This window comes from Melitaea cinxia, chromosome 2 (genome assembly GCF_905220565.1).
Source record: "Melitaea cinxia chromosome 2, ilMelCinx1.1, whole genome shotgun sequence".
Classification (NCBI taxonomy): Eukaryota; Metazoa; Arthropoda; class Insecta; order Lepidoptera; family Nymphalidae; genus Melitaea; species Melitaea cinxia.
Genome location: NC_059395.1, coordinates 10,233,628 through 10,251,658, shown reverse-complemented (window position 1 = coordinate 10,251,658; position 18,031 = coordinate 10,233,628). Strand labels below are relative to the sequence as shown.

Below are 18,031 nucleotides of genomic sequence, written 5' to 3'. Positions count from 1 at the left end.
CTCAATATGTGTACGAAAATGTTATGTATGTTCATAAAAATATACACGAATTTCCCAGGAATTGCGACATGCATAGCATTAATACTAGGAACAAACATAAACTTGCAGTGCCTGTAACTCGCTTACGCCGAGTCAGTAATTCCTTTTATGGACAATGTATACGCTTATACAACAGGCTCCCAGAAAACGTTCAAAAAGCTTCTATTGCTAAATTTAAAAAAATTGTGAAAAAACGATTGTGTAGTAAAGGATATTATTCGATTAATGATTTTCTAGAAGACAGTACGCCTTGGGAATGATGTGATCGCTTCCAGGCTATTTCAACTTATAAAATTATTGTTCAATTCGATTTGCTTTGGGAAAAAAAAAAAAAAAAAAACATTACTGTAAAAAAAAAAAAAAATATGATATTAGTCCCGCTGAGTTTCTTCCGCCAGTTCTTCTCAGGTCAGAGGCTTCTTCTTTCCGAACTGGTAGTAGACTCATGACGTTCAGTAAGAAATTGTAATAATTTTATGCTGAATAAAATATTTTGAATTTGAATTTGAATTTAGATCATAGTTCATAACTCCGCCGTTGCCGGTCCCAAGCCCGGATGTGAAAGGAGGAGGGTTCGTGAGAAGAACCACTCACTGGTAAAAACCAGCGGTTTAGGCTACCAGAAGCCTTAGGTCTCCCTAAAAAGACTGGCCCTGTGAGCACGGTTGCAAAGATGGCAGCCCCGTCACCGTGATCGGGATGCTGTGGGCTAATCACCTGCACATTCTTAAAGTAACAGATTGTGAAACCCTCAAAGAGAAAGAAAGACCGATCCCCCTTATTACCGATGACCTTTAGCGCGAAATTACGGACACGGATTGGATGTTGGAATGTCAGAACCATGACTCAACCTGAAAGGCTTCCACAGATAGCCAAAATCATGCGGGACTACAGCATTCATATCCTAGGATTAAGCGAAACGAGATGGAACGGATTTGGTGAAATAACATCTGATTTTGACTCGACCCTTCTGTACAGTGGAAAAGAGGATGAGAACGCAACTTGGGAGTACGGCGTGGGGCTGCTCCTAAGCCGTAGCGCGAAGAACAGCCTTCTGTCTTGGAATCCGATATCGGAACGAATCATCACAGCTCGGTTCTCATCTAGAGTCAGAAAAATCACTGTGATCCAATGTTACGCCCCAACTAACTCGGCATTGCCGGATGAAAAGGAGAGTTTTTACGAGCGGCTGGAGTCGACCTTGAAGAGCACAAAGAAGCAGGATATAGTAATCCTGATGGGAGACCTGAATGCCAAGATGGGCTCAGACAACGAGGACCGAGAGCATTACATGGGACGCGAAGGGGCCGCCGGAGTAATAAACGAAAACGGAGAACTCTTCGGCGACCTGTGCTCTGCACACGATCTGGTGATCGGAGGAACCCTGTTCAAGCACAAGGAGTGCCACAAAATCTCTTCTTGCATGACGTCAGAGCTAGAAGTTCGAATTCGAAATAATACAGTGATAATAATTCCATTCATAAAAGTATGCAATTTTTCATTAATGTTTCTTTATGACGTTATCACGTAAAAGAATCGTCCGTAAACCGACTTTACCGACAATTAAATTTATTAAGTTTTACTTCAGACTTCAGTCGTGTGTGTCAATCTCTAAAGAGCTAAGCTTCTAATTTTCAAAACATAATCTTTTTTTTTAATAATCACTACACACCTAGTATAAAACAAAGTCGCTTTCTCTATCCCTATATCCCTATGTATGCTTAAATCTTTAAAACTACGCAACGGATTTGGATGCGGTTTTTTTAATAGATACAGTGATTGAAGAGGAAGGTTTATATGTATAATAACATCCATTAAATAGTGGAGAAATACTGTTATTTTTGAGGTTTGTAATGTGATGTCGTAAATAATTACAATTTTTTTCCGCTTACATTGCAAACGCAGCCTGAACCCTACGAGATTTATCAAAATAATGTACTAAATATTGTACACAAAGTGAAAAGGTCTACAGAAAACTCCGCTATGGTATATGTCTATCTCTTATGGATATCCCATAATAACATTTTTTTATCATTTACTTTTTACATAGAGCAACACGGAGGGGAGTAGCCATTGCGTCTGCTACCGATACAAAACTGTCGTCATTTTTTGCGGGGGGGAAATTACACACATGCACACTTTATCTAATTTCCACACAAAAATAATCGTCTGTCACTACGAAACTCACACATACTAAATTAAAATAACACTTACATTTTTCACATACGCATAAATACATTCTGTGTCATTACAGTATAATGACACGCCGCAACTACACTGACAAGTTGCTTACAGCCGTGGTTGTAACAACTGTCGATATCCATTATCGATAAATTCAAGTACTCGGTTAGGGAAATAAGGTTTTTAAAGTGATACAAATAGGTAAGATGTTATTATAAAAATAGACTTAATTTATTATATACTACAAATCAAACATCCTCATGTAAAATAAACGATTATAAAGAGTAAAGATTTGATTGTTTGTTTGTTAGCATTGAATAGGCTCCGAAACTACTGGACCAATTCAAAAAATTATTTCACCGTTGAGAAGCTACACTATCCTTGAGCGACATAGGTTATACTATATTTTCAAAAATATTAGGGATCCTTACTAAAACTCCAATAATGTAACCGTAATAGGGATAAAAAAATAACCTAAAAAATTCCTTACATTGCGTGCGCTGCATATAACATAACTAATGATAATAGAAATACAAAATGTAGTAAGACTTTGTAGAATACATCATTATCTACTATAACTGTATTTGCTCGCAAACGGAAACAAAACTGACTTCAATTACATCGACAAGTAATATAATATACGTAATATATACGCGTTATCAAAGGTTACTCAAAAAGTTGCTATCAGATCTCGATGAAATTTAAACGCGACCACATGATAAACATCAGCTTTCTGTTAAATTAAAAATCATCAAAATCGGTTCACCCAGTCAAAAGTTCTGAAGTAACATACCTAAAAAAATACAGTCGAATTGAGAACTTCCCCTTTTTGGAAGTCAGTTAAAAAGTGTCGCGACAGCCTATGTCTAACTATTATAATTATGTCACAATATGTTTGGTGCAACGTTGTTGTGCCAAACAATGCCAGTCTACAATAAACGATTTAAAGTTAACATACATTTTGAGGAGTTGATGATGTACCCGGTGATGTCAACGAATCGGGAGTAGGGAGCGTGACACTAATGGCATCATAGGATGATAGCTTGTCATCTGCTAAATTGAATGATTTGTTGATGACTTTGAAAGGATGGACATTGTTAATTTTCAAAGTTGATAAATCTAAGCTTCATTTCACTACTATGACTAAGGTGAACCATATCTTGATTACGTTGTACATGAGACAAAAAAAAAAACTTACGGGACAAAAACAGTGGCGTTAGTGTTGGTTTGGTGCCCTCGACTAATTTCCTTCTATTGTTCGCCAATACTTGAAAGTTAGTGGTATTGATATGATCTGAACAAATTACACTATTTTTTGTGGGCGTCCAGGTTAGTCTGTTATTACCATTTTTCCCATGTATCCCTTAAATTTGGATTTTTAGAAAACCTGCCAAATTTTTATATAAAACATTATGGTGGAAGTTCACAATAAGTAATTCTAGTAAAATGTATTAATACTCATAATAGGTGTATTATATTTAATTTAATGCAATTTTATTATATAACTATGTTTATTAAAAAAAAGCTAGCAATATAATATTTTAAATAAATCAAAATCTCAAAAATGTCTGTCTCCTCTTTTGCCTTTGCCGTTTTTATCGATAACCATCTACAAACAAACCGGTAACAACACTATCGCTCGGCAACAGTGACTTCTCGGAAATAGACTCCGATCAGTCGCTCGACCGGTCCGCATATTGTATGAGGGCGAGCAGCCTGTGTTGGTAAACAAATCGAGTCAACACGACCGATAATATTTGTAATTTTTAAGTTTAAAAAAGGTTTAAAAGAAGTATACAAGTAATAATGTGATTAAAAAAGACGAATGAAAGGTAACGTCATGTTTTAGTAAATTTGACGTGGCAGATCTTTTTTTGCAGCAAAAAACAGAACGATTTGGCATTTTTTGAAGCACGTTTATTTAATTGCGCAACTAGATTTAGTCTAGTGATCAGTGCGGCTGCAACTAGTTTTATTGTTTGCATATGGCCATTTGGCCTTATACCTTGACAGAGGGGAACGCCTGTACATGGCTACTCCCCTCCCTGTTGCTCTTTGACTTTTTACGACAAATATAATTTTCGAAGCGATTTTAACCAATACAGCATTAATCCTTATCTAATTAAATACCTTAAATACATTGTTGATTTAATATAGATCTATATACCTAGCCCTTTAGAGCATATGATATAAATTAATATTTTCGAAGATATTACAGATTTAAAAATTGCGATACGTAGCGTTTGTTCGGCGGTTCCGGCCGGCTTTTACTCTAAAGTTAACGCGTGCGGGCCACGGGCAGTAATGAATAAATCAAAACTACTGGATCGATTTTAATTATTTTTTCAGTGAATGACATATGCTATAACTATATTTTATACCCGTGCGAAGCCGGAGCGGGTCGCTAGTATATTTATATATTGTATTGTGTTTGTAATTTTGTATCTTAAATCGTTTTCTTTTATATGACATTTATTTAGTTTGGCAATATTATTAATATTTAGACAGGTAAATCCCGCAACGTATAAAAGTGTTTCTAGCCTGTAAATACTAAAGATAAATCACCACCTTGCTTATACATATTATAAGTATACTTAACTTTAAATTACTATGCGTCTTGAAAACATCATTACGTCTCCGTTTGCATTGAATTTATATTTTATCAGTGCTCTGTAAGTGAAGTAAGTGCCGTAGTAAAGTTTAGCTCATGTCATGTGCATAATTGCATGTTTATTGTTCCGTGGTACATAATAAATTTACAATAAAATATGGGTTGTTTTTTTTCAAAAGAGGTAAGTTTTATTTATATATTATAATACTACATATTTTCTACATAGAAGAAGACTAGAGACCCGCTCCGGCTTCGCACGGGTATAAAATATATAGCTTATGTCATTATCATTAATCTATTCGAAAATATTTAAATTATAAATAATTATATAATAATTATATAAAAATAATTATATGCTGTAAAGGCCCATATTAATCTATACTAAATGCACAATGCATTTATGGTTAGTAATTAGATAAAGTTTAATGCTGTATTGCTTAAAATCGCTTCGTTAATAAGCCATTATTTCTCGTAAAAATTAAACGTTAAAAAATGGTTATTGTGGGTTATCCCTGGGTTATAAAATCTCGTAGGGTTCAGCCTGCGTTTGCAATGTAAGCGGAAAAAATGTAATTATTTACGACATCACATTAGAAACCTCAAAAATAACAGTAATTCTCCACTATTTAATGGCTGTTATTATACATATAAACCTTACCGTAAAACATGGCAACTTTGCCCTAAAAATCAAAATATTTTTGCATTAGTTGAGTTATTTTGGAAAACGCAAATGTATTTAATATTGTGTTTGTACCACACAATACTATATGTTCATGTTTCGATATTTATTACTTAACATATCCTGAAAAATGTATGCGTGTTGGTAAAAAATACAATTATAAGTGTTGGGCAAAAAATCATAGGTTCTTGGCAACTTTGCCAACTTGAAATATTTCTAAAATTACAAGCCGTATCATTATTTTAAAAATAGCTAAATATAAATACAGGGCAATGTAGTAAAGTATCAAATTATGAGATCAATAAACATATTTGTTGTTATTAAAAATTGAGTGGGCAAAGTCAAAAAGCCCTCTAGAACATTTTTCCTATATAATGATCAATGTCCAAGGGCTGTCACCATTGAATAAATGCAACATACAGTTTTTAAATTTTAAACATTTTTTAAATTGCAAAACTTTTTAATGTGGAATATTTTATTGATGAAAATGTCACATAGGTAAATAATATAGGTAAGTTATGATTTAAAAAAAAAAACACTACAAGATACGAATCAGATACTCCGTATTTGGCATTTGCAGATGCCGATAGATAAGTACAATTGAATAGTGTCATGGTAATAAAGATTTATAAATATAATTAACTAACTTTACATACGATCACAAAATAATTTTCAATGTGCCAAGACAGTCACAGCGAGAAATTTGAAAGAAATAGTAGTTTTATGGATTTTTCACACAAAATACCGGTAAATCCTTCCATGCGCAGGGAGTGGATGATCGGGCTCGAGCTGTAGATTCTATCGTACTGATGGCGCAGCAACGTCTTTTTGGGTTTCGATGCGTGCACGCACATACTAAATGCTAACAAGGACACACCGATGCTAGCGCATAATAGTTCGAAGTACCTAACGGATAAAATCGCATAAACGTCAAATTTGCGTGGGGATTTTACTAAGGATTATCGGTATTTTCAAAATCGAATATCTTTTTTCCCCTGCAAGCTACAAAATTGCTCCCATACAACAAAAAAAAAATATTTTTATAGACCTTTCTAATAGTACCAATTTAAATCTGCTACGAGGTGGGTACGTTTTGTTCCATGTTCTTTAAAAATAAGTTACAGGAGACAACCCTACGGGAAAAAAATTGGTGGGCAATGTCGTCAACAATGCTTCAAAATCGTGCATGTGACTTTGCCCACCAACGTATTTTATGATTTTATAAGATTTATTGTGTGTTATTTTAATGTATATTAATCATTTCATATATACTAACGGTGGCAAAAAAATTATTTACCTGCTGTAACTGTAACTATTACTTTTTGGCAAAGTTTTTGTACTGGTTTTTGCCCGCGAAAAAACACTACCAACTTGTACAAGTTCTTACAGGCAACTGAAGTGACATCGGTGATATTACATCACTTAATGTTGTCAGAAAAATAATTAAGTTTCTATCACAGACATAAAAATACTTCAAACTACAGACAAATTAGCTATGTGTCGAGTTTTCCAAAAAATACCTAACTGGGCAAAGTCAACCCTCAAGGGCAAAGTTGCCATGTTTTACGGTACTCTTTAATCACTGTATCTATTAAAAAAAAACCGCATCCAAATCTGTTGCGTAGTTTTAAAGATTTAAGCATACACAGGGATATAGAGACAGAGAAAGCGGCTGTTTTATACTATGTAGTGATGAAGAAGAAGAAATATACTTTATCGTGCATAAAAGTACATAGGTATCTTAGAAAAAAAACTTACAAAATAATATGCACAAAGACGGTCTTATTGCTAGGTAAGCGATTTCTTCCAGACAACCTTGGGCTAGAGGAGATTTTAAAACAAAACAGAGTATGGTCATCAAAAAGGCAAAACAAAGTGAATCCTACAATCTAATAACCTAAGCCTAACCTAACCAAGTACCTGGGTGACAGCTTAGCTTGGTATTCTTAGTAAATCGTGTTTTTTTGACATCATATTTAAATACGAATTACATATTGATAAAATATGGGCTATTATGTACATAACCGGCCTCTAATTTATGGGAGGTTAAATTTTTGTTATTTCTGATTCTACCTTATCTCCGGTGCTGCGGGAACTGCACTCATGCTCCGTTCCACGACTGTCACACGTTATTTTCGAACAAATGTACGTAAAAACGATCTCTACTGCAAGATCAACATACGACACGAATTGACCTTTAACGACTGACAAATAGACACTTTTAAACAAAATAACGCATGAGATATAATATTCTAATAAAATTAGAAATATTGCGTGTTAGAATGTAGGTATAGAAATTCTAAAAATACCCAAAACCGAATCGGAGCGGCCCACTGTCCACTTGGTCTTGGTCTGCCCTACCCCTAGATTTTATTAAGCCGGAGGCGCGGAGGGCGGGCGGCCCTCGCCCGCCGTATTTTCGGACGCAAGGGCTGCACTTCTCGCAGCGCCGGAGCCACGCGTTATTTTAACCTCAAAGGTGGTAGGTTAATTTTTTCCAATTTAAAAATTTAACCTCAAAACTTTAACCACGATATCTTCGTAACCACGGGGTTTACACGATAATAGTTGTCCAGGGTGGTAAAAAAATCCAACCAATCCTCCCTTCACCCCCCCCCCAGCCCCATAAATTAGAGGCCGATTTTGTACATAATTACCCAAATATGAATAATATATTCCGATTTTACCAACATAATAAAAATATGAACTGGTTATTTAAATTAAAAATCATGAATGCAATTAGAAAAAAAAAAGGAAAATTAATAATCGAACTGGAGCCATGGGGATTTGAACCTTGGTTTTCTCGGTCGATCCCTACCGGCCGATTTCCCACCTGAACTATTACAACTTTATTGTTTACCTACGTATTCTAACGATATTGTAGCAATTTTTTCACTGCTTAATAACAGGGCTAAAACGACATTTTCTAAAAATGAATCCTAGCTAGATCGATTTATCGCCCCCGAAGACCCCTGCATACTAAATTTCATGAAAATCGTTGGAGCCGTTTCCGAGATTCAGATTATATATATATATATATATATATATTTTATACACATATATTTATACACAAGAATTGCTCGTTTAATAGTATTAGATAATATAAATAAATAATAAACATATAAATAAATAAATAAATACACAAATAAATACATACCCATTATATTATGTTTTATCTAAGTACTAGTATTTTATCTAAGTAACATTTAACAACTGGGTTTATTTATTTTTAAGAGTAATGAATCAACAACTCCTTACAAAAGGAGAGTGACGACAAACATTCACGACGATATACTTGGTATACACAGACGGCAGACCAATCAGCATTTTACACACCCAAGACAACATGTGGCCCTATATGTAAGTCGAATTTAATCATAATTAGCCTATCATAGCCTATGCCTACTATTTCATTAACTAACTTCAAAAAAGGAGGAGGTTACTCAATTCGACCGTATATATATATATATATATATATAATGTACGTTCGGGGATAATTTCGTCGTTTGTGAACTGATTTTGATAATTCTTTTTTCGTTGGAAAGGAGATATCCCAAGTGTGGTACCATGATAAGGAAACCAGGATCTGATGATGGAATCCCAGAGAAATCGAGGGCAAAATCGTAATGACAACTAGTGCGTTTGTTAATTTTTTTCGTCTACTTACGTTGTATTACTTGTCGATGTAATTGAAGTCGGTTTTTTCGTTTCTGAGCAAACAAAATTATTTTATTACGTACATGGACATAGTGTAAGTTTATTATATAGTTATAGAATCATTCAATTTATTCAATTTTATTTATCTATTGACTAAATTTTGATTAATTTAATGTTTTGATTCATGGCAACTTTACTCGGTCTTACTTATTTTAGTTTTAATAAAGTAAGTTTAATATGTACCTATGCTTTAATATGGTTGTACATTTAGAAATGTAGTCTATAATAAACTTAATATTGTAATGTATCATAAATGATCAACTGGTAGCAAACCTTAATAAATAAATGAATTTTATTTGTTAATCTTAGGAGCCTCAATATAGGAACACTGAGTCATATCAATTAAAAACTCGACTGGGAACTCGGAATAACACCACAACTATTAAGGCTGCCGTAGAAAAACCTCTATACGGAGAATATAAATGCAATAACTGTGGTCGGTTTTGGAATAGTCGACTTTGTTGGCCTGGGACATACCAACTTTGTAAAAAATGTAAAAAACCAGTTTTTCCACACATTACTGTAAGTAGCATTACTATTTTAAATAACAAAATATTAATCTATTAACAATTGTAAGAAACTTTTTGCTTCATAAATATGGAATGTGTAAAGTTGATTTATAAATTTTTCGTCTTAAATATGTATGTATATTGTTTTGTCTTTGTTAGTTATATTTTTTGTTGCCTAGATTGTATTTGGGCGACAGGTGAATTTTAAAAGTCAACTATTATTAGATTCTTATAATTATCTACAATAATTCTAATTTTAATTCAATTCTATTTACAGAGAGAATTACTTCCATCTGATCATAGTAATGATAAAGAAAATAAAGAGCATGAAAAAGAACTCTGTCAAATGTGTAAAAGTTTAGGGTATTACTGCAATAACAAAAACAAAATATATAAACATTCATTATATTAGTACACACAGTATTTAGTACAAAAGGTATTAGCGTCTATTAGTTTATATAAATTTTGTATGAAAATTTTATTTGAGATATTCTAAATTGTTATTAAATTGACTGTACTTTTAAAATAATATTTTAGAAACAGCATTAAAAACAAATGAATTAAATTGTGTTTTCACTGTAATGTATCTTAAGGTAGCTTAACAAAAACAATAAAGATGAAGTTTCATTATGTGTATTTTTAGTTTTTCCTATTTTTTAAAAACATATCATAAAATAAACTGCAAAATTCCTTATATTTTAGTTTATCTTTTGTCTTTTGTACTGTTTCAATACTAATATCTGGCTTTGCTTCTGCTATGTATGATAATAAAGGTATAAATGTTATAGCAAAATGGCATAAATCATGTTCTTCTATTAACTTTTCTGTTAGTAGAAATTTGTTGAATACTGCTGCTACTTGATTATCAGTAATTGAATCCTTCAAGAATTGATACTGCAAAATTAAAAATAAAATAATAAAATATTGTAATAATAAAATATTAAAAAAAATTATACTTTTATTTTGCACTAGATATGTTCACATACAACAGGAATTAAATTTCTTACATACCCTTATTGTACACACGAAATTTTGCATACAAAACATTAAACATGCCTTGCTAGTTTCTGTGTGAATTGTTTTTTCCGCTACAAATAATAACAGTAAGGCATCATGAAAAAGATCCAGTAATTGTCTGTTTCCAAATTGTTGCATACTCTCCCAAATTAGACACCATTCTTGAACTATAGTACAACAAAGCACCTGAAATTGATATTTCATTAATGTTGCAGATCAAGTCATAAATCACTTGTTTTTTATAAAATTAATCAGTAACAATATATATTTTTTATTCATTTAATAAAGGCCTAATATATTAATTATTTATACGATTTTTGTGATATATACTTATACATTAATATTTATAAAATAATTCAATAACATCAATCTATGTCTTACATTTTAGAATGTACACAATACACACATAATATTAAATTATTTAATTTTAGACTGTAGGTATATTAAAATTAAAAAAGTACCTTAGAAAGCCATAATGTTAAATTTTCTTTATCCATGTTTTTATGTATTCTTATACCACTGATAACCTCAGCAAATGTGTTTCCTGGTGGGTCCCAAAGGTACCTATAGTAATACATATTCAGTGGGTTAATATTTCTTATCTTACATCTTAACCATCTGCTGTCCTTAGCTGTAATATTAAAATTAATTTAGTAATCTTTATGCACATTTTACTAATTATTATAGTTCCTCTTTCTTTTAATAGGTCAGATTTTATTTTCAATTTATTTTATTTATATACCCTTTAACATTAATTTTGCAAAATTGTGAAAGTATATTTATTACAGATGATTTTCGTATTTAAAGTATAACGCATTATAATTGTATTATGTTTGTTACCTGGAATCTGTAATCCATATGTGAACAAAATCATGGTTTGTATTTTAATGACCCGTTCCAAAGTCATAGGTGCTATTGGTGAATAAGTATCCATTTTCCATCTCACAGTATCAAGTACTTGAGCAAACATGGCTAGTATTGGTGGTCTATAGTCTATTAGTTCTGGGAGAGGGTAGCATTCTTGTATGAGCTTGCAATGTAGATCAACATCAAATATATTTTTATTTAGAAGTGCCTTATGCAAGTTTGGCATAATTATAAGTAAAAGTAATTTTGGTCCAGGAATAGCCCCTGACTTCTTAAGGGAAATTAAAAATCTTATAAAATGATTTTGTTTCGTTTCACATTCTAAAATACTGGCAATTATATCTTTAAGTACTAGTATAATACATGGTTCAGTATCCTTTTCGTAGTAATGATTAAAATATTTTTCGAATGGTTTCATCACTGCGATCATTGTATTAGTTTGTTCCGTACCATCACAAGCTACAGTAAATATTTTGGTAAATACTTTTCGAGGATTTTGTATAAATACATTAAAAACTTTAGACAAATCCATATTTGGTGTATTAATAAGTTTATTAAAAATTTCAGTTACCATACTATCAAATTCTGTAGTTTCCAAAGTATCAATAAAAATGTTTTTATTAAAGTGCATCTCAATAATGTCATACTTCGCAAAACTGCTACAACGTTGAAATATTTTACTTGCTAATATTTTTTTTTCTTCATTTTCTGTAGCAACATTTACGTTTAGGTATTCATACATTGTTTTAAACAATCTGTGACATTCGTCACTATCAAAAAGTTCTAAATGGGTTTCGATTAGCTCAACAAGAGCAATGTCTTCAAACAACTTGTGTCTATACAAAAGTGCTTTAATCCATTTTTGTCTTTCCTTGTCGTTAACTATTTTATGTATAATATCTCGTGCGCTAAGTACATTAATTATTTCAGCAAAGTTTACGGGTTTATAGGCAATCTCTCTTAAAAAACTTTGTACCGGGTGATTTTTAAGTTTTGGTATTCTACATATTATACACAAAATCTTGTAAGTTAACATACCAATAACTTTTTGCATACTGTTTTGACCTTGAAATTCAAATTCACTCCAAGCACAAAATACGTTTACGTTAACATCCATGGCTAAATATTTACAAGTGTCCAATAGAGCTTCATTAGACTTATCCAAAATTTCCAGCAAATTTTTATATTTATTAGTGGTAATTACACACGAATCTTTGTTTACAACAGCACCTTGCCTGTAGGTTAATTTGTATAGTTCTTGAAAGTCAGGTGATTTAAATTTTTTGGTTAAACAATAATTATCCATACTCTCTATTATTACACACAGGATAAAATACATTTGCCTTCCCATAAAATGATATTTTTCATCACCTTGAAGTGTTTTCAATTTTATTGCATTAGGTAGTTCCCTAAAATATCTAAGGCACTTTTCAAAGTTTCTAAATGCCTGTGTTAGCACATTTAAATCAATTTTAAAGTAAACTAATCTCTGTATCATTCTATAACACGCAGAGGTCAACGTTCTTATTTTAAGCAAGGAATCTGTTGGATTAAAATATTTAAAATTTTCTAACACAGCATCTGCTACTTCTATAGCTAATTTTGGACAGCTGAACACAATTATTTCATAAATATATCTGTCCATATGTAGTTGCCACAAAATTTCACACATCAAATATTTAGGCATTATAGGTGAGGTCCAGATAACATATTCAAGACCATCGAAATCAACTAAATCATTCAATATCTTAAGGTCCGAATTGATAACAATATAAAAAGCGAATTTGCGCAAATCATTTATAGATTTCGAATTAACTTTGTTTCCAACGATGTGATTTTCTTTGGCTAAAAAATCCTTGAATAAGTCTACAATATACCGTATTTTAGATTCATTACCTAAAATATAAAATTATATGTTAACCAAAAGCTGCCTCTATTTTTCAAATACCTATAAACACAAAATATTTGTTTACCTCCTTTTGAAGTCAATGTAGAAAAAGAATACGTGCTGTCAGCTGCTATAAGTACTCCTTGAAATGCCGTTAAACTTGGAGTGAATTCCATAATGCCAAATAATGTGTAATATAAATAAAGAAAACATAAATTTCCCACTGTTTCAAATAATTTGAATTGGTTGCTTTTGCTACTTCAAATCCAACAATAATGAATTATTTGACAGCCGTCCGGTTGACGTTAGTGTATAGTTCAAAATCTACTAATAATAAAATACAATACATTGTACTACGTATCAGATCAAAATTAAAATAAATTACAAAAACATGAAAAAGTACAAAGCGTGGACTTATCGCATAAAACAATTTCTTCCAGGCAAGCTATAGATGGAAACAGTAAAATAAGCCTCAAAAACCTCAAGTGCTGTTTAAAAAAACCATTTTAAAAAAAGTATGCACTTTTTTTACAATGGTCAATGAAATGCAATACTGGATGCGCCCATTTCACCCACAAAATATAGGTGGTTCAGACTTGATTTAATTTAGAATTAATGGCTTTCACTAGTGCCGAATAGCACAGATGATTTCGCCAATGTCACGTAAGACGGGAAAGACACGACGAAGATTGTTCGGTGAATTAGAGGTAACAACCTCAATAGAATTTTGAAGACTGCCGAAATAGTAGGTAGTTTAGATCCAAAGAGCAACACGGAGGGGATAAGCCATGTACAGGCGTTTCCCTCTGTCAAGGTATAAGGCCAAATGGCCATATGCATACAATAAAACTAGTTGCAGCCGCACTGATCACTAGACTAAATCTAGTTGCGCGATTGAATCAACGTCCTTCAAAAAATGCCAAATTGTTCTGTTTTTTTGCTGCAAAAAATGATCTGCCACGTCAAATTTACTAAACATGACGTTAATCACATTATTACTTGTATACATCTTTAAACCTTTTTTAAACTTAAAAATTACAAATATTATCGGTCGTGTTGACTTAATTTGTTTACCAACACAGGCCGCTCGCCCTCATACAATATGCGGACCCACACATATTCAAAAATGTTTAGAATTCCTATAACACAAAAATAAAATCGTACATATTAAAAATAGCATGGTGTCGTCTCCTGTCAAAAATTTTCATTGTAATATGAAACTCTTTGACAGGAAACTTTTTTAATTGTTACGGGTCTCTGTAAAGAACTCACTATAGACGGCGCCACGGTTCGCTTAAACCGAAAATAAAAATCATCATATCTAAAAATTTCGCTCTAGCGGGTACATCGTTCCATAGCTTAATTGGCTAGAGCGCCGACACGGTCAGTCGGAGACGCGGGCTCGAACCCCGCTGGAGCGGTCAATTTTTGATATGATATTCAAAAATGTTTAGATAATCCTCATCTTGCGCGACAGGCAAATTTTCAAGAACAATTTGGTTTAACCATATCCATACCACAGATATAACCATAACCACAGATGGTTAGGAATTGTCAACGAACAATGAATTGGCCCATTTCAATTACCTGACTGATTGAATGGTGATGAATATTTACACTTTTTAAGAAATAATCTGGACCCTCTGCTTGAAGAAATTGATTTAAAGACGAGGCGAGACATGTTTTTTCAAAATGACGGCCTAAATGAATGTCACTAAGGATTGTCAGAGAATATATAAGCAGGCGTTTTAGAAGCAAGTGGATCGGGCGAGCGGAACCATAGCGTGGCCCCCGAGATCGTTTGACCTGAACCCCATCGACTTTTTTGTATGGGGTTATTATAAAAAAATCGTGTATGCAAAAGAATCAACAAATTTAGACGATTCCCCTATCTCACTCTAACACTAGTTCATTAACTCTATTTGTCACTTTTCGAACAACTGGCGCGGCTATCATACCGTTTAACTATTGCTTAGAATACAAAAGATTCTGATAGGAATTGTTTTTTATCTGTTTGCAATGTCATACTCCCAGTAAATACGACCAAATTTATTACAATTTTATAAAATTAAGTTTTCAAATATCAGACTTGTCGTCTTTAAACCAAAATTTGGGGATGATGCCATAAAGTTAACTCATTGAATTTTTTATGGTAGAAACTAGATAAACTAAGGAAGTTTTTAAGATTCTTTTAAATAAATTATTTTGTTGCTATTATTTTTTTTAACCTTCGAAGTTATGTTTTTTTTTTTGCACTTTTCCTTTTATAAGTACTTCTATTATGTTTAAGCGCATGATTTTACTTTTAGGGTTTATTTGTGTATGTATTAGTTAATTATTTACGAAGTTATGATCAAAAATAGCGCTAAGGTCGAAAAACATTGAAAACATAGAAAAAAATCATATCTCCTAAACTATAAAAAATCGGATCATATACATAGGGGTGATTTGGAATCCCCAAGGGATGTTCTAGCTCTGGACTTCCGCTTGACAGTCTTTCCTGGGACACCCTGTATATATATGTACGGGTTAACGCACATTGAGCAATATGATTGTTTTGCAAATTAGTAACCTCTTTAATTTAGGTGAGCTATTAGGAAATCGATATTTTACTAATGCAGATTTCTAATGAAATTGATATTTGTTTGCTACGAATGACGTCAAATGACGTCTGTACTTCTGCCTATATATACTCAAAATAATCTTAATAAATTTTGTGTTAGATCGACTTTCATTGGGTTTGGTTTCTCTCATAACGTTCCCTCACATGTCATCTCTCACTCAACCATAGACTGTACCATACAATATATATATATATATATATATATATATATAAATTATTTCAATAAAGTAGAAAATAAAATTAAATATTATAATAACGATAAATTTAAATATCGTACGATGTAAATGGACTCTGCTTATTATTTAACTTCGTTACCGATCGATTGTTTTTCAAATCTACCGACATCGACATTGTGCTTACTTGCTTACGTCTCGTTTACGATCTATGTCTTCGCTTGCTATTTATTTAATATCTAAGTGCTAAAGTAGTGTGAATTGTTATAGTGTGTCATTCAATGTACTCTAATCTATTGTGTTGTGTATTAAACTATCTCTTAGTGCTGTAATTTGACTTTCTTTTCTCTGTACGACGACCCGGCTTGCATAAAGGTACTTACACCGAAAATTACTACACACCCCTTCTGAATTGTTATCATAATATATACAGTGGTAGTGAATAATCTGATTATAACTACCATTACCACCATACCATCTATCTCTATAAAAGAAATTATAACATCCCTTCTTAGTTAACAAAAGAAGGAATATGAGGAAATCGCAAATACCCTTAAATCCCTTCAACAAACGAAGACAATTATAGAATCGAACATCTCTCTGTTAACATTACAAAACGAGGAATTTCAAAAGAAGATTGATAAATTAGAATCTCAATCAAAAAAGGGTTCTTCAGTACATATCACTGCTCGAAGATAAAATAGAAGACCTTCAAAGATCCTTACGCAAAACGAACATCGAAATAAAAAACGTTCCTTGAAAAACGGCTGAGAGTAGAGAGTATTTAATTCATATTGTTACGAACACACAAAGAAACTAGCGCCATCTAGTGGTAACCATTGAAACTACACAAAGACAGAGACCGCATGAACGTTGACATGACCGCTCTCTACTCAATACTAGATGGCGTCAGAGGAACTACTGTGGAAATATATCTACTCTATATATATATCTCGCTGAATGTGTTGCTAAGCGCAAAACTCGAGAACGGTTGGACCGATTTCCCTAATTCTTTTTTTTTAAATATTCCTTGAAGTACGAGGATGGTTCTTACGGAGAGAAAAATTCTAAAAAAAAAATTAATGAAATTAAAGAATCGACTGTTAGGCGATACGAAGTTCGCCGGGTCAGCTAGTAGAAGTATAGTTTCGAAAACCGGGTACATGCGCGAACTTTCCAGAATGGTCTGGGACTCGTCCCGGCCGATATAAATAGCCGCAGGGAGGCGAGCGAGTTCTATTGAGTTTGAGCGATCTTCGAGGCGACTTCAAGAGTGAAAACTAGTGATCAAGAGTGATACCAGCGAAACCTACGACATTGGCTACGACTTAGGACATCGTTAGTGCTTAGTGGTTGAATCTAGTGCTTTGTGTTGGACCTAGTGCTAGTGAATAAAGTCTCCAAAAGAGTCAGCAGGTCTTTCTCTCCAAATCCTTCGAACCCTAACACGTAACAATATGATGACTTGTCTTTTGAAAACCATAAACCTCGATCTTAGCCCACGCGATATAAAGGACATTTTCAAAATAAAGGCGCGTAATGATAGGGAGAGCAGCCCCACCATCGTTGTGGAATTAGTTTCCACGGTTTTAAGAACTGACATGTTAAAAAAACCCAAGGAATTTAACATAAAAAACAAGTGTAAGTTGCAAGCTAAGCATCTTGGTTTTACTACAAATGTAGAAACGCCTGTATACGTGTCAGAACAGCTTACTGCTAAAGGTGTC

At 32.8% G+C, this 18,031-nt stretch overlaps 2 protein-coding genes across 2 annotated transcripts; one reads left to right on the top strand and one right to left on the bottom strand.

Annotated features, from left to right (window-relative positions):
• The first annotated feature begins 4,789 nt into the window (after positions 1-4,789).
• On the top strand, positions 4,790-10,366 carry LOC123664558. Its single transcript, XM_045599091.1, has 4 exons — positions 4,790-5,012; positions 8,745-8,870; positions 9,537-9,749; positions 10,014-10,366. Exons 1-4 carry the CDS (start codon positions 4,989-4,991, stop codon positions 10,146-10,148), a joined length of 498 nt encoding a protein of 165 aa, XP_045455047.1. The 5' UTR covers positions 4,790-4,988; the 3' UTR covers positions 10,149-10,366.
• Positions 10,126-13,779, bottom strand: LOC123664580. Its single transcript, XM_045599107.1, has 5 exons — positions 13,594-13,779; positions 11,594-13,516; positions 11,215-11,384; positions 10,748-10,939; positions 10,126-10,630 (listed from the first exon to the last, which is right to left on the bottom strand). The coding sequence occupies exons 1-5, from the start codon at positions 13,682-13,684 to the stop codon at positions 10,376-10,378; spliced, it is 2,631 nt and encodes an 876-aa protein (XP_045455063.1). The 5' UTR covers positions 13,685-13,779; the 3' UTR covers positions 10,126-10,375.
• Positions 13,780-18,031: the final 4,252 nt, after the last annotated feature.